Consider the following 17,973-nt stretch of genomic DNA (forward strand, 5'->3'; position numbering starts at 1 on the left):
GCCGCATAATGTAGGGCCCAGTGTGAGAAAGATGGGTCTCCCTTAGACGTCATGGGTCTTCCAGCAGGACAATGACCCAAAACACACTTCAAAAAGCACTAGAAAATGGTTTGAGAGAAAGCACTGGAGACTTCTAAGGTGGCCAGCAATGAATCCAGACCTGAATCCCATAGAACACCTGTGGAGAGATCTAAAAGTGGCAGTTTGGAGAAGGCACCCTTCAAATATCAGGGACCTGGAGCAGTTTGCCAAAGAAGAATGGTCTAAAATCCCAGCAGAGCATTGTAAGAAACTCATTGATGGTTACCGGAAGTGGTTGGTCGCATTTATTTTGGCTAAAGCTTGTGCAACCAAGTATTAGGCTGAGGGTGCCAATACTTTTGTCTGGCCCATTTTTGGAGTTTTGTGTGAAATGATCAATGTTTTGCTTTTTGCTTCATTCTCTTTTGTGGTTTTTCATTTAAGACAAATTAAATGAAGATAATAATACCAAAGAATTTGTGTTTGCAATCATTTTCAGGAAGAAACTGAGTATTATCTGACAGAATTGCAGGGGTGTCAATACTTTTGGCCACAACTGTATATATATACTTTAGCTTACCTGCTCTCTGCGACTATGCAGAATATTATGTAGCAACAATTCCAACAACCGGTTTCTAAAGCCTGTAAGGGCTGCTGTGTGCTCATCTGTGCACTCGTGTGTGCTCAGCTTTCCAAACTGGAGAATGAAACAAAAAGGAGTAGAACAAGGAAATGACATCAACCTCTTTTTTTGTAAATAATATATCTTTAGCTTGAAAATCCATATCAAAAACACAGGGATTTTCCACTGCGTTTTCTGCCAAAAGAGGAACAATCCGCACAGATTTTTACAAGAGCAAATCCGAAACGTGTGCACATACCCTTACAGGTCATGGCCATGCGGAACAGTGGCCTGCTATATAAATCGACAACACTCCAATATTAAGTTCTGGCTTCTTCACTAACCCCATGTGAAGACTAAGGCCTGAAAAGTCTTCATTTCTACTGCAACTACAGGCGTCCAGTAAGAAAATGATGAAGGGCAGTTTGGGGCCAAAAATTGCTGGGCGTACAGATTTATCTTGGCCACCATGAGGTTTACAAAATCCTCAGAGAAAAAGACTTTGAAAATTGGATTTCTGATTGCACCACAAAATCATTAATCTGGGGCTCATAATCTTCGGGGAATGGGAGGTCCTTAGGGGGTTGCTAACGGTGGGTGCTGGTTCATTTTCTGCCATAGGGTGTCTTTGTGGCGGTTTGGTATCACTTGAGGAGGACTAATAATGGAAGTTGGCATCCTCTCCCTCACTATCAGTGTTGGAGACAAGGAAGGTGTATGCCACCTCCGCTAAATGTCGGGATTGGGATGAGCAGAAAATTTTTTCACGTCTGGTGTGTGTGTGTCTAAATTACATCTATCTACAAATATTATTCAGGTGTGTGTGCGTTTGGTGTAAAAAAAATTTATTCAAAAGAGAAAACAAGTCTAGAAAGAAAAACAAATAAAAAATATGGTAAAATAAAAAATCAAGCTTGCTAAACAGATGTCAGCAAAAAAATAATAAATTAGTGAGCACCCGCAACGGACACTAATCCTGACTATAGTCAGTAAAAAATACTGTAGTATATGCCGATTACCATGTTATATTTTTACTGTCCCTAACCTAGTCCTATCAACTAATCTGAATTATTATTTTTTATTCTTTTTACACCCCAAAAAAATACAACAACCGGATGCTGATAAGTGACATGCGTCAGTGCTCAATGGCTGCAGGACACACGCACGGATGTGATTCTTTTTTTTTCCACTTTGCTATCTGACACTAACACTGACTAAATTCAGAAAAAAAAAACCGCGGTAGAGGCTGATTACTACGGTGTAATTTTACTGCCCCTTTTTTCACACAAAAAAGAACGGGATGCCGATCACTGAGGGGTCACTGACCAGAGCTCATGGGCTGTAGGACACAGGCAAGGATATGGTGCAAACAGAGGAAAATAAAAATGTCCTGGCCAAAAGCGAGCACAGACGCTCCAATGCACCGACGCCTTATGCGATGCATGAGCACTGACTCCTATGCGATGTGCGAGCGCCGACGACTTACGTGAGCGCAGACTACTATGTGATGTGCGAGTGCTGACCCCAAACCCTTATGCAATGCGTGAGCGCTGACTCCTTAGGCTAGTTTCACACTAGCGTATTGCCGAGGAGCGGACTTCCTTTGTGAAGCGCTGCCCACGGCTGCACCTCCTCCCGTCAGGTCCGCCTACCTGTGCATGCGCGCCCTATCTTTAGCATTAGGTACGCAGGTCATGCCGCTGTATGCGCGGGTCGCCGCATCGTGTTGCATTTTCATGTGGTAGCTGACCGTTAAAATGACGCATGCGGCAGCATCCGCATGACTTGCGTACCCAATGCTAAAGATAGGGTGTGCATGCAGAGGTAGGCGGAGCTGACGGGAGGAGATGAAGCTGTGGGCGGAGCTTCACAGAGGAAGTCCGGAGCCGTCCATGCCTCGGCAATACGTTAGTGTGAAAGTAGCCTTACGCGATGCGTTAACGCCTTATTCAATACACGAGCACCGACTACTAAGCGATGCGTGCGCAGGCTCCGACTCCTTATGTGATGCGTGAGCTCTGACGCCTTAGGCCTCTTTCACACATCCGTTTGTCACCATCAGTCAAAATCCGCCGATTTGCAAAAAAACAGATCCGCCATTTATCTTGGCGGATCCGTTTTTTTCCCCATTGACTTTCATTATCGGCGGATTTTGACTGAGGATCGTCCGTGGCATCCATGTTTCTGCGGATCCACCAAAATTATGGCGTCCGCTGAGATCACTGAACGGACAATGCAACTTTTTTTGGTGTTCGGATCTGTATTTTTCTCTTTTGTTACATGTTTAACCCTAAATCCCAATCTGGCTGCTGGATAAAAAATCTCTCTCTCTCGACAGCCTGGGATCTCGCCTCCACTCACTGTGACATCGCCGGTAGTCATTTTTTCTTTTCAACCGCGGTTCCTTTAAAATTCCGAAATCGGCGGATCCTGGCGCACCAACGGTCCGGTGGCTCCCGTTGGTGTTTCATTGGATCCGTTATCCACCATTTTAGCGGCTGCCAACGTACAGGAAAAACGTAAGTGTGAAACAGGCCTTACGTGATGTGCGAGCGCTTACTCCTATGTGGTGCCCCCTGACGCCACACTGCCAGGCACTGTCAGCCCAGCTTCGGACAGAAGGCCGCATCCACCATTAGCTACACGATGTGTCACGTCATACCTGCAGCACAGGCCCTCTGTGCAGGACCCCGCTGACTAAATGCATTCTCCTCCATGCTAGACTTAACCCCCTATGCTGCGGTCCGAGAACATCTATTGGAATCATGAGCCCTCAGCCCGTTGCCTGCTAGTCAGGTGATGTCGGTCTGTCACGTGGCTGTCCCGGACACAGCCGATAATCCCGCGCCGGACGATGTGCGTCCCTCAGCTGACACCAGGCTTCGTAGCTGCATCATCAGTCCGCGCCTGTGTGGGCGCTCTGCACACGTGACTGGTCACCTGACAATGACTTCATCAGAAGTCTGGTAGCGCCCAGCGTGCGCGAAGGTCGAAGGGGAGCGCTGGATAAAGATGGCAGATGCCTTGCGTCAGTGTGGCCGGGTGAGTGCCCGCGCCGGCTCCGTGCCCCCTCCGTATGCCTGTCACGCCAGCACTGAGGCGCCCCATGACTGCAGCCCCATTCATTGCGCCGTTTGCCCAGAATTCTGTTTGAAATGTTACAAAACTTTTATGCAAATTATTATTTTTTAAAGTTCCGGACAGCTGCACTGTATTGTATTGGAAGCTGGTGCAGAATGGCCAAATGCAAACCACATAGTTCATCTATCCCACAGAGTGGGCTGGCATGTACTGGTGGCAGCGGTGCCCCGCAGGGGAGAGAGGCCTCCTGTCTTTAGGGTAGGTCCTCGGTATCAGATTGGGGGTGCGACCCATGGCCGGCAGCCCCTGCGATCAGCTGTGCCCAGGGCTGGCTATGATCAGTTATGCAGCTGCAGAGCACGACCAGGGACCCCTAGCCGGAGTGGCGCCACTACTGTAAGCTCCCAGGAATACACTCGCCACCCGCCATCATCTTCTGTTCCCGCCCGGCATAGATCCGGTAGGTCCTCGGTATCAGATTGGGGGTGCGACCCATGGCCGGCAGCCCCTGCGATCAGCTGTGCCCAGGGCTGGCTATGATCAGTTGTGCAGCTGCAGAGCACGACCAGGGACCCCTAGCCAGAGTGGCGCCACTACTGTAAGCTCCCAGGAATACACTCGCCACCCGCCATCATCTTCTGTTCCCGCCCGGCATAGATCCGGTAGGTCCTCGGTATCAGATTGGGGGTGCGACCCATGGCCGGCAGCCCCTGCGATCAGCTGTGCCCAGGGCTGGCTATGATCAGTTGTGCAGCTGCAGAGCACGACCAGGGACCCCTAGCCAGAGTGGCGCCACTACTGTAAGCTCCCAGGAATACACTCGCCACCCGCCATCATCTTCTGTTCCCGCCCGGCATAGATCCGGTAGGTCCTCGGTATCAGATTGGGGGTGCGACCCATGGCCGGCAGCCCCTGCGATCAGCTGTGCCCAGGGCTGGCTATGATCAGTTGTGCAGCTGCAGAGCACGACCAGGGACCCCTAGCCGGAGTGGCGCCACTACTGTAAGCTCCCAGGAATACACTCGCCACCCGCCATCATCTTCTGTTCCCGCCCGGCATAGATCCGGTAGGTCCTCAGCGGTTTGTAAGTCTATGAGAGCCAGAACAGAGGTCACAGACTTAACGTTACCTCTGACTTGCGGTCACAAGATGGAGGTGCAGAACTGGGGCGGCGCCGGGAGCAGCTGAAGACTGCGACTGGTGAGTAAAATACTAGGGGCTGAGAACATGGATTAATGCCGTCACGCCAGCCCGTAAATGATATAAAAACAACGTGGCGGTAGTTTAAGAGATTTTGTTCTCGGACAGCAGACCCATTGAGATAAATGGATCTATGCAGACATCTGTTAAAATGACAAAAGCATGAATGAGATCTGCGAGACTTGCAGCATCTCTGATCTGATTGGGAATGTGTACTCACTATGTCTGTGTTCTCTTGTAGCCGCTCACGGACACGTCACACACAGATGTGTGAATGCTACCAAGGCCAGATTTACACTTTGTGTGATTGTGGCACCAGAGTTCTAGTCTTCCTTCTCTCTGAAGAGACAGTTTGCACTTTACCTTCTGAGAGACGTGGACATTTTTTTATTTGCCCTCCTCCCCACGTCTCAGATGTCATCCTAGTTGCATCAGTTCTTCTCTCATCCCTTTTTCTCACTGAAGCAGGCAGGCTGAACTATTTTTAATCAATTAATTCCTAACAAGGTAATAGTTAAAAATTGGATGAAATTCTGATGCAAAACTGAAAAACAAAGTCTGTCGTTTGTTTTCTCATGATTCCCGTTAGGTTTTAATGGCTGAGTCAGAGCCACACATTCTGATGAGAAGAGGACGTGATCTGAGCCTCTCACGCACCAGAGACAGGGATCCGTTTTATAAAACTGATGTTTGTATAGATTAATGACCTGCTATGGTTCTATGTGCTGTGAAAGAAAAAACCTACAGCACTAGGACAAGTCACACGGATGTTATTGGTTTCACTCTCCTCTCCTTTGGATGTAATTGACATCCATGGGTAGCAAGAGAGCAGCCACCGCTCTCACTTTTCCCAGGATGTCCAATTGGCTTAAAGGAGGGGAGAGTGAAGTGGCTGCAGTGATCACATGACATAATGTCACGCGAGCCCCGGGAGAATCAGTGCCGACATCGCTGGAATAGCATCGGAGGTGAGTATAAGGGGGAACATAGTGATTGAGAAGGGTTGTCTACTATAAGTAGTGGACAACTCCTTTAAGAATACGTTTCCACTAGCCGATTGTGAACGAGCATGCCTAAAAACACCAGTTTTCCTATAACCGGTCTGTGTAAGCGGGCTGGCGATAACCCCATGAACATGCAGAATGGGTTTGTAAGCAGCACATTGTCTGCCAAGAGCGATGACTGTCTGTGTGCTTCTGAAGCATCGGCAGCCTGTGTTAGACGGTGTATAATTTGACTGAGTTAGGATTTCTTGCCCTTATTGGTGTTTCAAGCACAGACCAGCAGGAAGTGGCTAAATGCCAGACCTCTCATCAGCTGGAAAACCCCTCTATGTGCTCTTCAGTGATGATGTGTATGTGAACAGCGCAGCTGATCACTGTCCCCAGTGGTCTCATTCCATACATAGAGGTGTCATTGTTTAAGGCAGCGATTGGCTGCAGTGGTCACCTGTATATGGCTGTCATCACTGCAGGACAGTTATCACGTTATTTTAACTCCTTTCCTGCTTGGAGCCAATGAGGGAAACCCTATCCTGAAGCATCTAAATCTAATTTAACTCTTTTTTTTTTTTTTTTTTTTTTTTTTTTTTTTCCCTCATAACTTTTATTCTTCTGATAATACAGCCCAGTTTTTCCCAAACTGTAGTCCTCACGTCCCTCCAGCAGGTCATATTTTCAGGATTTCCTTAGTATTGCACAAGTGAAGGAAATATCAGTGCATCCAAAAGTCATCACATTTTCTTCCACCCGTGCAATATGAAGGAAATCCTGAATACATTGTGTTGGGGAACACTGATATAACTGTGTAAGGGCTTCAGTTTTGAGGGACTAGTTGTAGTTTTCAATACGTCTATTTATCTTGCCATACGTTACATGAAAACCATGGAAAAAATCCAAGAAAAGATGTATTGGCATATTCCCACCAAGAGGTGGCCAGTAACATTTTTGCCTTTGGCCTCCCAGCAAGTGAATGGAGCCGTTTGGATACTTTGACATATGCTCTGAGATGTTCCTGATTGATGGCACGTGAAGAGATTGTCAGGCTGGTGTCACATCCATGAACCACAGACTGTTCTTGTATCGAAAGACCATTTTTGAATATGAGGCAGTTCGCTCAGGTCAGGAGACTAGGCAGTTGGACTGGATCTTCTGATGCGAGAACAGTCCATGTTTCACAGAGTTGTAAAAGACATTAACAAATTGGAAAATTTTGGCTGTTTGGGTTTTTTTAGGTATGGTTTTTGTCACTTTTTGGTATGTCAAGTTTTAAATAAAACCACATTGTATTCAATACTTGCTTTTTCTTAGCTTTGATAAAACTTTACTGATAGTCAGTTGTGAATTACATGTGATTTAGGCTAGTTTCACATTAGTGCTTTTGAGCGCAGCGACAGCCTGCGCACGGCCACAGCTAAGCCCCGCCCCCTGCCGCTCCTCCGCCGGTAGCTCCGCCTACCGGCGCATGACGTTGCATGCGTCCTGCGTACCCTATCTTTATCACTGGGGGCGCAGGCTGTGCGCAGTATGCGTTTGGCGGCGCATGCGCCCTTTTGACGGTGCGCCGAGCGCAACCAAACTGCAGCAGGTTGCGTTTGGCGCAGGTCGGCGCACCGTCAAAAGGACGCATGCGCCGCCAAACGCATACTGCGCACGGCCTACGCCCCCAGTGATAAAAATAGGGGACGCATGCAGCGTCATGTGCCGGTAGGCGAAGCTACCGGCGGCTGCGCGGCAGGGGGCGGGGCTTAGCGGAGGCCATGCGCAGGCCGTCGCTGCGCTCAAAAGCGCTAATGTGAAACTAGCCTTAGCAACGTTAAAAAAAACAGCATAGTGGGTATGAGAGTTAGATAAATTTTACCAAAACTGTTTTACTTATGAAAATACACAGCAGAATAACGCACCAAGTATTCATAGTAGGAAGTTGGCTTAAACCTTAAATGGGCCGCATATAAAAAAAATTTAAGCTGGCGGGCCACATTCCTTTCAAACTTAATACAGTACAAAATTATTGTTAAACAATTGAGAAAACGAGCGAAAGAAAGAGGGCAAAGAAAGAAAGACAGAGCGAAAGAACAGACAGAGAGAGAAAGGAAGATTCTATAAAAATACTATAGCAGCCCGGCTCACATTGTAATGCCCACCTGAGCCTCCTGATGCAGGACATATCATGATCTGCTCACATGGCCGGCATCCCCGATTCCAAGGTGATCCCGCTGTTGGAGGACACGGTGATGGATCTGAAGCTTTCCTTGAAGTGCCTCCATGGTTCCGTCACAGTCTCCTCCTGAAGTTACCTCATTTCCGGTCAGCTTCCAGTACGTCGCTTCCGGTGGAACGTCACGTGCCAGTTTTAAAGTACTCCTCTGGGCTCCACTGTGTAGTCCTGTGTTTGCTGGAAAATTAACATCCCGGCCGGGGCAGTGGGGTAGACTCCAAATCGAGACTGTCCTGCTGGATCCAGGAGAGTTGGGAAGTATGAATGCGCCCCACCATACACCTGGTACACGCACAGCTCAGCACACCTCGTACACACGCGCGGCCCCGCTCCGGGCGCCTCGTGCACACGCGCGGCCCCGCTCCGGGCGCCTCGTGCACACGCGCGGCCCCGCTCCGGGCGCCTCGTGCACACGCGCGGCCCCGCTCCGGGCGCCTCGTGCACACGCGCGGCCCCGCTCCGGGCGCCTCGTGCACACGCGCGGCCCCGCTCCGGGCGCCTCGTGCACACGCGCGGCCCCGCTCCGGGCGCCTCGTGCACACAAACTTCCCCTCATCCAGCACCATGACAACCAGCACAGCAGAGTTCTGCAGACACGGAGGCCCCTGATCATGTGACCTCTGACTCCTTCCCTCCTGTGACCTCATCACAGGTCCTATGCGCAGAGAAGGGAACAGCCTAGCGCAGTTATTGCTGGCTGTGAGAGGCTGCGGTGGGTTTCTGGAAGGGCGAGGATGGGGTGCAAGTGGGGGGGGGCGTGCGACTTATCTCCCTGCAGTGCAGGAAATTAAAATCCCGCGCCGGACAGCGGGTGGGGGGTCCAAATCAGGACTGTCCCGCAAAATCCGGGCGGTTGGGAGCTTTGCATGTGGTGCACCGCTGGCCGCAGATGCCGGCCTGCGGGCCGCATGTTTGAGACCCCTGGCTTAAAGGAACCTGTCACCATGTTTGCCCCATATGAAATATGGCCACCACCTCTCAGCCCTCATATACAGCATACAAATATGCTGTGTATATGGTCCTGATCCAGCCTGCAGCAAAAGTAAAACAACTTTTATTATACTCAACTGTGGGGCGGCCGGGTCCATGGGGCGTTGGTGGTCTTGGTCCGGCACCTCCCTTCTTCTTGCTTTGTGCGGAAGACGTCATCCAGGTGAACTGCCCTGTTGAGGGCAGAGCAAAGTACTTCTATTGCAATGCCCTGCACATGGGGTAAGCGACATAGCGAATGAGAAGAACTATACCACGTTCCTAATTGGGGGAAAATGTGCTTCTTTCTGTCACCTGTCCACTACAGACTATCACGGGCTGCAGCTTTAGTGTCACCACTTGTGTACTACATACAGTGGGTAAGGAAAGTATTCAGACCCCTTTAAATTTTTCGCTTTTTGTTTCATTGCAGCCATTTGATAGGTTCAAAAAAGTAAAAAAATTTTCTCATTAACCCCTTTCCTACATTAGACGTACTATTCCGTCCATGTGACCTGGGACCTAATTCCCAAGAACGGAATAGTATGTCTAAGCGATCAGAGGCGCCCCCCGTGAGGAGCGCCGCTGATCGCGGCCGGGTGTCAGCTGATTATCACAGCTGACACAGCGATCTGTGATGTGACAGATCAGCGATCTGTCACATGATAGTTATGTCCCCCTGGGACATTGTAATAAAGTTAAAAAAAAAAAAAAAGTGTAAAAATAATTTATAAAAAAAAAATCGCTAAATTAAAAAAAAAATTCCCTAATAAATTCATTTTTCGAAAATAAAAACAATAAAAGTACATATTTGGTATTGCTGCGTCCGTAACGACCCGCCCTATAAAACTGTCCCACTAGTTAACCCCTTTATTGAACCCCTTAAAAAATAAAAAACGAAGCAAAAAATAAAGCTTTATCATACCGCCGAACAAAAAGTGCAATAACGCGCGATCAAAAAGACGGATATAAACATGGTACCGCTGAAAACGTCATCTTGTCCCGCAAAAAAACGAGCCACCACACAGCGTCATCAGCGAAAAAATAAGTTATAGCTCGCAGAATAAAGCGATGCAAGAATAATTATTTTTTATATAAAATTGTTTTCATTGCATAAAAGTGCCAAAACACAAAAAAAGACATAAATGAGGTATCGCTGTAACCGTACTGACCTGAAGAATAAAACCGCCTTATCAATTTTACCGCACGCGGAACGGTGTAAACGCACCCCCCCAAAAGAAATTCATGAAACACTGGTTTTTGTTCATTCTGCGCCCCAAAAATCGGAATAAAAGGTGATCACAAAATGTCACGTGCCCGAAAATGGTACCAATAAAAACGTCAACTCGTCCCGCAAAAAATAAGACCTCACATGACTCGGTGGGTCAAAATATGGAAAAATTATAGCTCTCAAAATGTGGTGATGCATAAACTATTGTTACAATAAAAAGCGTCTTTTAGCGTGCCAAAAATAAAAACCGCCATAAATAGTAACTCAAACCCCCCTTTATCACCCCCTTAGTTAGGGAAAAATAATAAAATTAAAAAAATGTATTTATTTCCATTTTCCCATTAGGGTTAGGGCTAGGGGTGTGTTGGGGTTAGGGTTGGAGTTAGAATTTGAGGGGGGATTCCACTGTTTAGGCACATCAGGGGCTTTCTAGACGCGACATGGCGTCCGATCTCAATTCCAGCCAAAAAAGTCAAATGGCGCTGCTTCCCTTCCGAGCCCTGCCATGCGCCCAAATAGTGGTTTACCCCCACATATGGGGTATCAGCGTACTCAGGACAAATTGCACAATAACTTTTGGGGTCCTGTTACTCTTGGAAAAATAACAATTGAGGGTGAAAAGATCGTATTTGTACGGCTGTATGTTATAAACTTCTGTGAAGCCCTTGGGGGTTCAAAGTGCTCACCACATATCTAGATAAGTTCCTTGGGGGGTCTAGTTTCCAAAATGGGGTCACTTGTGGGGGGTTTCCACTGTTTAGACACATCAGGAGCTTTCCAAACGTGAATTCCAGCCAATTTTGCAGTGAAAAAGTCAAACGGCGCTCCTTCCCTTCCGAGCTCTGCCATGCCCCCCCCCCCCCCCCCCCCAACATATCAGATATTGGCGTACTCAGGACAAATTGCACAATAACTTTTCCAGTCCATTTTCTCCTGTTACCCTTGGTAAAATAAAAAAATTGAGCCTGAAGTAATTTTTTGGGTTAAAAAAAGTTAAAAGTTCATTCTTTTTTGAACATTCAAAAAATTCCTGTGAAGCACCTGAAGGGTTAATAAACTTCTTGAATGTGGTTTTGAGCGACTTGAGAGGTGCAGTTTTTAGAATGGTGTCACTTTTGGGTATTTTCTATCATATAGACCCCTCAAAGTGACTTCAAATGTGATGTGGTCCCTAAAAATAAAATGGTGTTGTAAAAATGAGAAATCGCTGGTCAAATTTAACCCTTATAACTTCCTAACAAGAAAAAATTTTGGTTCCCAAATTGTGCTGATGTAAAGTAAACATGTGGGAAATGTTACTTATTAAGTTTTTTGTGTGCCGTATCTCTGTGATTTAAGAGCATAAAAATTCAAAGTTGGAAAATTTAAAAATGTTCAAAATTTTCGCCAAATTTGTTTTTTTCACAAATAACCGCAAGTTATTTGAATGAAATTTTACCACTAACGTGAAGTACAATATGTCACGAGAAAACAATGTCAGAATCACCGGGATCCATGGAAGCGTTTCAGAGTTATTACCTCATAAAGGGACAGTGGTCAGAATTGTAAATAATTGGCCCGGTCATTAACATGCCAACCACCCTTGGTAGTAAAGGGGTTACTGTACACTCTGCACCCCATCTTGACTGAAAAAAAAAACAAATGTAGAAATTTTTGTAAACTTATTAAAAAAGAAAAACTGAAATATCACATGGTCATAAGTATTGCAAAAATTTCTACATTTCTGTTTTTTTCAGTCGAGATGGGGTGCAGAGTGTACATTAATGAGAAAAAATGAACTTTTTTGAATTTACCTAACGGCTGCAATGAAATAGAGTGAAAAAATGTAATGCTTTGACAGACTGACCCCATTTTTAGGAACATACAGATGTAATTATTGTCAAAACTGATCCATTGCATAACTGCTGCAAAAGGGAGCAGAGGTACTCAGTGATTATTATGGAGATTGGGTTCCCATATGTGTCTAATTTAGAAGAGAAGAAAAAGTACATCCTGCTGAACTTTATCTTCATTGTAAAAACTGACACATATAGGGTCCGGTCAGCGTTCTGTTAATTATCATTGGGGTCAAATATGCTGCCTCATGCATCAGAAATGTAATGTATCAGTTTTGACACAAAATCCATTTGCCTGTTCCTGAAAGCTGAACAGAGAGACAGAATGTCGTAACGCAGACATATTGGCATTGTGTGGTTTGTTGGCTGCCGGCCAGAATGCATGGTGGTAGACTGATCGTCATACACAAGAAGAGATTTCCATTGTCCCCTTTGAAGTATGATCATCTGCAGGGTGTAGGTAACGTCTAGTGTCAGATGACAGGCCACCCTTTCTTTTTAACTGCTCAGTTTGGAAATACCACAGCGGTTGTACCAGTGTGAGTAGCAACATTACAACTTACCGTATGTGAGCTGCTCTCGAGTGTCTGTTTTTCTTCCCGACACATCTGTTGAGTATAAGTCCCTCTCCAGCTCACACGTCTTTTCTTTGTAATTTGTATCCTAGGAGAGATTCTGTCTTTCCAGAATCTGTGACACAGTAGCCCCCTTCCACCACAACCAGAGTCCAATTGGACCTACTCAGTAGATGGAATGTTAACTCCTACTGAGAATATATTGTGTAATGGGTAAATTCTAGGGATGCATGATCAATTCTGAACCAGTTCTGTATGCACAGGCCGAATTGAGTGGGCAAGGATTCACATTGGAAGTTGAATTTTTTTTGCTCTTGCCTTTGTCGTACTTTGGTTGCTTCTATGCATAATAGGTTTCACCTTTCCCCAAATTTTAGAGCAGCTTTTACCACCTCTTGAAATGTTAGTTTCCCTTTGGACAGCACATAGATGTGGTGGCAGGTATGTGTCATTTAGTGCCATCTGTATGGTGTACCCTGACAGTTTTTTGTAAAACACCCTCAATTTGCACATGGAAGTACACAAATTTTGCACTGGTATCTACACTCTATTTGGTTTTCTGACATGACAGAGCGTGAAATGTCCTGTAGAGTGGTGGCAGTCCAGGTCATGACACCACCACAGACTACTCAAAGCTAGTTAGTGCGAATCGATTAATGTGATTAGGTCTGTTGGACATGACTGTAATCTGGATGGGAGCTGTGAGAACTGTTTCTTGCCCAACAGCATACATGGCTCTTATTTAGATTAGCATGACGTCATCATTGCGGCATGATGCACATGTGATGTCACGCCAAACCAGTTAGTCAGAAAAAAAAGCCATAAGAGCTGTCAAGTGAGATCAGGCTCTCACAGCTCCTATGCAGCAGCCAGAGATTACTGTCTTGGGTGATAGTCTGGGTCGTGCATATCGATACACAGTAAATCTACAAAACCACTTGTCAAATGTCCGAAACAAACCATACAAGGTTTCTTAGGCATAATTCATATTGTTCAATTTTCACATAAAAACAGGATTTCAAGTGAGGCTCAGGCTTTCTAGGCCACAAAAGTCATGTCCATGCCAAGCAATGGTTTGTCCTTTGAAGCAGAACTCTTCTTTTCCACTCCTCTACTCATAGGCAACTTCCATTTTAATAATCAAAACCCTGATCTCAGCAGGTCCAAAACATGGAGTTCAGTACAAGTGTCCATCTCGCCGTCTCTGCTGTCACTCATGGATCCTTGACCCAGGAATCAAGCTAAAGCAGTGATGGCGAACCTTTTAGAGACAGAGTGCCCAGACTGCAATCCAAACCCACTTATTTATCGCAAAGTGCCAGCACGGCAATTTAACCTGAATACTGAGGTTTTAGATTGGAAAAACAACTCGTACATTAGCTCTCTATAGAGTCTATAGCAAAGAGCTTGGAAGCTCTGCACTCCAAGCCTATGATACTAGCCACCGATTGTAGTGAAGGTCTGTTCTTGAGAATGGAGAGGATTTTTAATCAAAAGTAAAATTGCAATGTGGTTTGATTTTACAACCTCTTTGCAATTGTCACCCTTTATCATGATGACAATAACCCTTTAAGGCAGGGATGTTAAACTCAAATACACAGAGGGCCAAAGTTAAAAGCTTGCTCAAAGTCGTGGGCCAACCTTGATATTTGTTAAAAAAAAAAAAAAAAAAAAAAGTCTATAATTGAGGAAGTTTTTCCTTATCAAATAAAATGATCAACTTTTGGAATTATAGTCCAATAATGTAATATGTCATGCAAAAGCAGTAAAAAGCATATGGCCCAATGGCCTAATTTAAATATGTAATGACAAAGGATAAAAAAAAACCTTGCATAAAACAGATAAAGTATGATGCAAACAAAACTGCTCCCAAACACAGTATGATACCCCCACAGTGAACTCCAAGCGCACAGTATGATGACCCTATTGTACCCCCCTCCCTCAATTCTCCCAACAAAGAATGGTGACCCCATTACAGTATGATTCTCCAACTGTCATCCCCACACAACTCTCCATACAGTATAACGGGCACGAAAATTCCTCCATACAGTACAATGGTTCCACATAATCATCCATACAGTGTAATGGGCCCCACATAGTCCTCCATACAATATAATGGGCCCCACATAGTCCTCCATACAATATAATGGGCCCCACATAGTGCTCCATACAGTATAATGGGACCCTGTATTGCCTTCCATACAGTATAATGGCCCCATATAGTGCCTTATACAGTATAACATGGCCCTATATTGCCTTGCATACTGTTTAATAGCCCCACATGTTGCTCCATACAGTATAATGGCTCCATGTGATTCTCCATACTGTATAATGGCCCCATACAGTAATGGCCTCACATTAAAAAATAAATAACTACTGACCTCTGTCCATTGCAATGCTCATCTGGTCTCTTCATATATCACAATCCTACCTGTGGGCACTCCTCAGCCCACGCACCATGCAGAGGAGAGTGGCCGTGGCGCTAGTGATGAGAAAGATTGCATGCACGCTGAGAAAAGTGGTGGTGGCGCTAGTGCTGAGGAGAGAGCGCATGTGCCCACCGGGAGGCTCTGCATGTCCCTTCTGGCATGCGTGCCTTAGGTTCGCTACCACTGACCTAAAGTGTTGTTCAGTGCCCAAATCCTCCTGCCATTCATCCCACTGAGAGCTGCAACCTCCATGAGATCTAACTACCATCTATGAGCAATCTACCTGCTGGCCGCTTACAGTAGCCTTTAATTCTTCCCGTGTACCTATTATTGTCTAGAGGGCAGTCTGACTTCTGTACTGGTACATCGTACTGGCCTAGCATTGCTTTGCAATATGTATAGTAGTCAGTATAAGGACACCGTTCTTGTCCTGCTTGACACACTGTACGTTGTTGCTGTAATATGACCTGCACTTGCCCTTTTAAATTCCTAAGCAGTTCCCCATATCACTCCTGGAAGTTGGGTGTGCAACTTTTCAGAGCGCTGGGGAACACTCGGACTGGAAGTGACATTAAGTCTACGGCACCTATGCTCAAGAAAATTTGTCACTGCCTTGCATAGGAGATAACGGCAGGCAGAATGCTCATGCATGGGATTTCTGGCCGCACACCTGACATCAAAGGCAAGCAGGGAGTGGTTGGAGGACAAATCTAATGTGAGAGAGGATGCTGTCTTTTCTTCCGGGCAGCATACGCCCCATAGCATGGAAGATCAGTACGAAAAAAGATGATTTTTAATGAATGAGACATACAGGTATGAATAGTTTCGGCTTTATACAACCTGTATGACAGATATCCTTTAATAGTGGGATGCTAATATAATTTCGCAACATTAAGTCCAGTCCCACACTATGTTCTTTTGAACAGAATGGTGCATTTTTGGGCATCCGTTCTGGCTTTCGTTTGTAAATTGTAAACCTGTGGGTGTATCCTGATGTATTCTCACACAGCTCAGACCCCCTCATAATGCCATTATCACTGTATGTGGGGAAAAAAGTATTGGCAGGATTGTAGTCCCATTATAAAACTACCAGGTACTCCAGGACAGGAATTTGCTTCTCGCTTGGTCCTGTCGATCACTGAACTTGAGGCCCCATTCAGACAGCAGTGTTGTTCACAATCACAAAAAAAAATGGTACCAGTGTTATGGATACACGTTGTCTTCAGGATTTTTGGATCCGCTTCTCATTTACTTTGCAATGTTAAACATGTGCAGCACACGGATGGCGAATGGGTACATGCTCAAGCCGTGAACGATATGACGGTGTGAGGTGTTAAGCCTCATTCAGATGTCCGTATTGCACATATGTGCTGGTTTCTCACTGGTACAGCATACCCATTATAATGTAAGCTGCTATTCACATGTCTGCGTTTTTGACGGACAGTTTGTCCGTTCAAAATACATGGAGACATTGCGTTTTTTTCCGGCAGCACGAATGATAATTGCCAATATAAGTCTATGGCTCTGTGGAAAAACATGCACAGCTTCCGTCTGCCATCTGCGTGCTGTTTGTGTTTAACATTGTAAAGGATGAGAGAAGCATTGCAATTTATCCATCTGAAAAACACCGATGACACACTGGTGAAAACGGGCACACTGATGGCACACTGATGCACAACACTGATGACAGTTATCATTTTTTCACGTATGTGTTTAAACACGGATGTGTGACTGAGCTCTTACATACAGAACATTGGAGAATGGTTCCTAATGCTTAGCTTCATCTCTAGCCCCATACTCAAAACGTCCCCAAAATTTCCGCATTCTAACTTCATCTATGGAAATCCACCTATGGGGTTTACGTCAAGATGGAGGTTTTGAGGTTTACAGTGTTCAGTGTTAAAAATTAGTCTGCTTCACTATTAATGGAACCAGTTGCCTTGGCAAAACGCTATTTCCTGCAAATTTGCAGTAACACCTTACAATGCCTCCTGGCCGACACATGAAAGTGTGGCTGTTGGGAGAAGATTAACTTCCTCCCTTGATTTGCCGCCTTTCAGCCATAAGTGTGGTGCAGAGAGCAGAAAGTCATCGCTCACTGTACTGTAAGCACAACCTGGCAATTTGACAGCCGACTCTGCACAGAGGTGCTACCCCGTGAGCTGTCTTTCAGCCGCTGCTCACAGTACAGTGAGCTGTACAGTGAGTGGTGACTGTAGCTGATCCATGTTCATCTCCATGACTGAAAAGCAACAATGCCCAGAAGAAAATATTCTCATTTTCTCCTGTAACTGCACTTTCATAAGGCAGTCGTACAGAATTTTAATGCCACTTACCTGCAGATTAACCCTATATCTTCATATAATGGTGTTTTCCAAGGTGATGGGTTCCATTAAAATCAATAAAATTGTCAAGATTATAAACTCCTCCTCTCCCAGACATGGCCAATTTCCGTTTTTGCGGTTTTCTTCCAAAAGTTATACGGTAATTCTTTTTTATTTTTCTGTCCCCACAGCCATGAGGGCTTCTTTTTTGTGGAACGAGTTGTACTTTTGAACTGCACCACTCATTTACCCGATAGTGTACTGGAAAGTGCAGCAAAATTGTAAAACAAGTGCATGGCTCCTTATCCCCATCCTTGTCTGCATGGCTCCTCATCTCTGTCCTGGTTATATACGGGCCCCATGAGAAAAGCATAAAAAAAACTCCATCCTACTTACCTTTCCTGCGCGCCCTCGCAGCATCATGTTCCTGTGCCAGTAGCATCTGCTGCCGAGCGATCACATGTCCCCAC

General features: G+C 45.7%; 1 protein-coding gene across 1 annotated transcript in view; it reads left to right on the plus strand.

Moving 5' to 3' along the window:
• The first annotated feature begins 3,505 nt into the window (after positions 1-3,505).
• TIMM44 (translocase of inner mitochondrial membrane 44) overlaps positions 3,506-17,973 on the plus strand; it is a 100,377-nt gene continuing 85,909 nt past the window's right edge. The window contains exon 1 of the mRNA XM_073544685.1: positions 3,506-3,685. Coding sequence (XP_073400786.1) covers positions 3,656-3,685 — 30 coding nt within the window. The 5' untranslated portion in view covers positions 3,506-3,655. The remainder of the gene's footprint in view (positions 3,686-17,973) is intronic.

Source organism: Dendrobates tinctorius, unplaced genomic scaffold (genome assembly GCF_039654945.1).
Source record: "Dendrobates tinctorius isolate UK_male_01 unplaced genomic scaffold, ASM3965494v1 ptg000011l, whole genome shotgun sequence".
Lineage (NCBI taxonomy): Eukaryota > Metazoa > Chordata > Amphibia > Anura > Dendrobatidae > Dendrobates > Dendrobates tinctorius.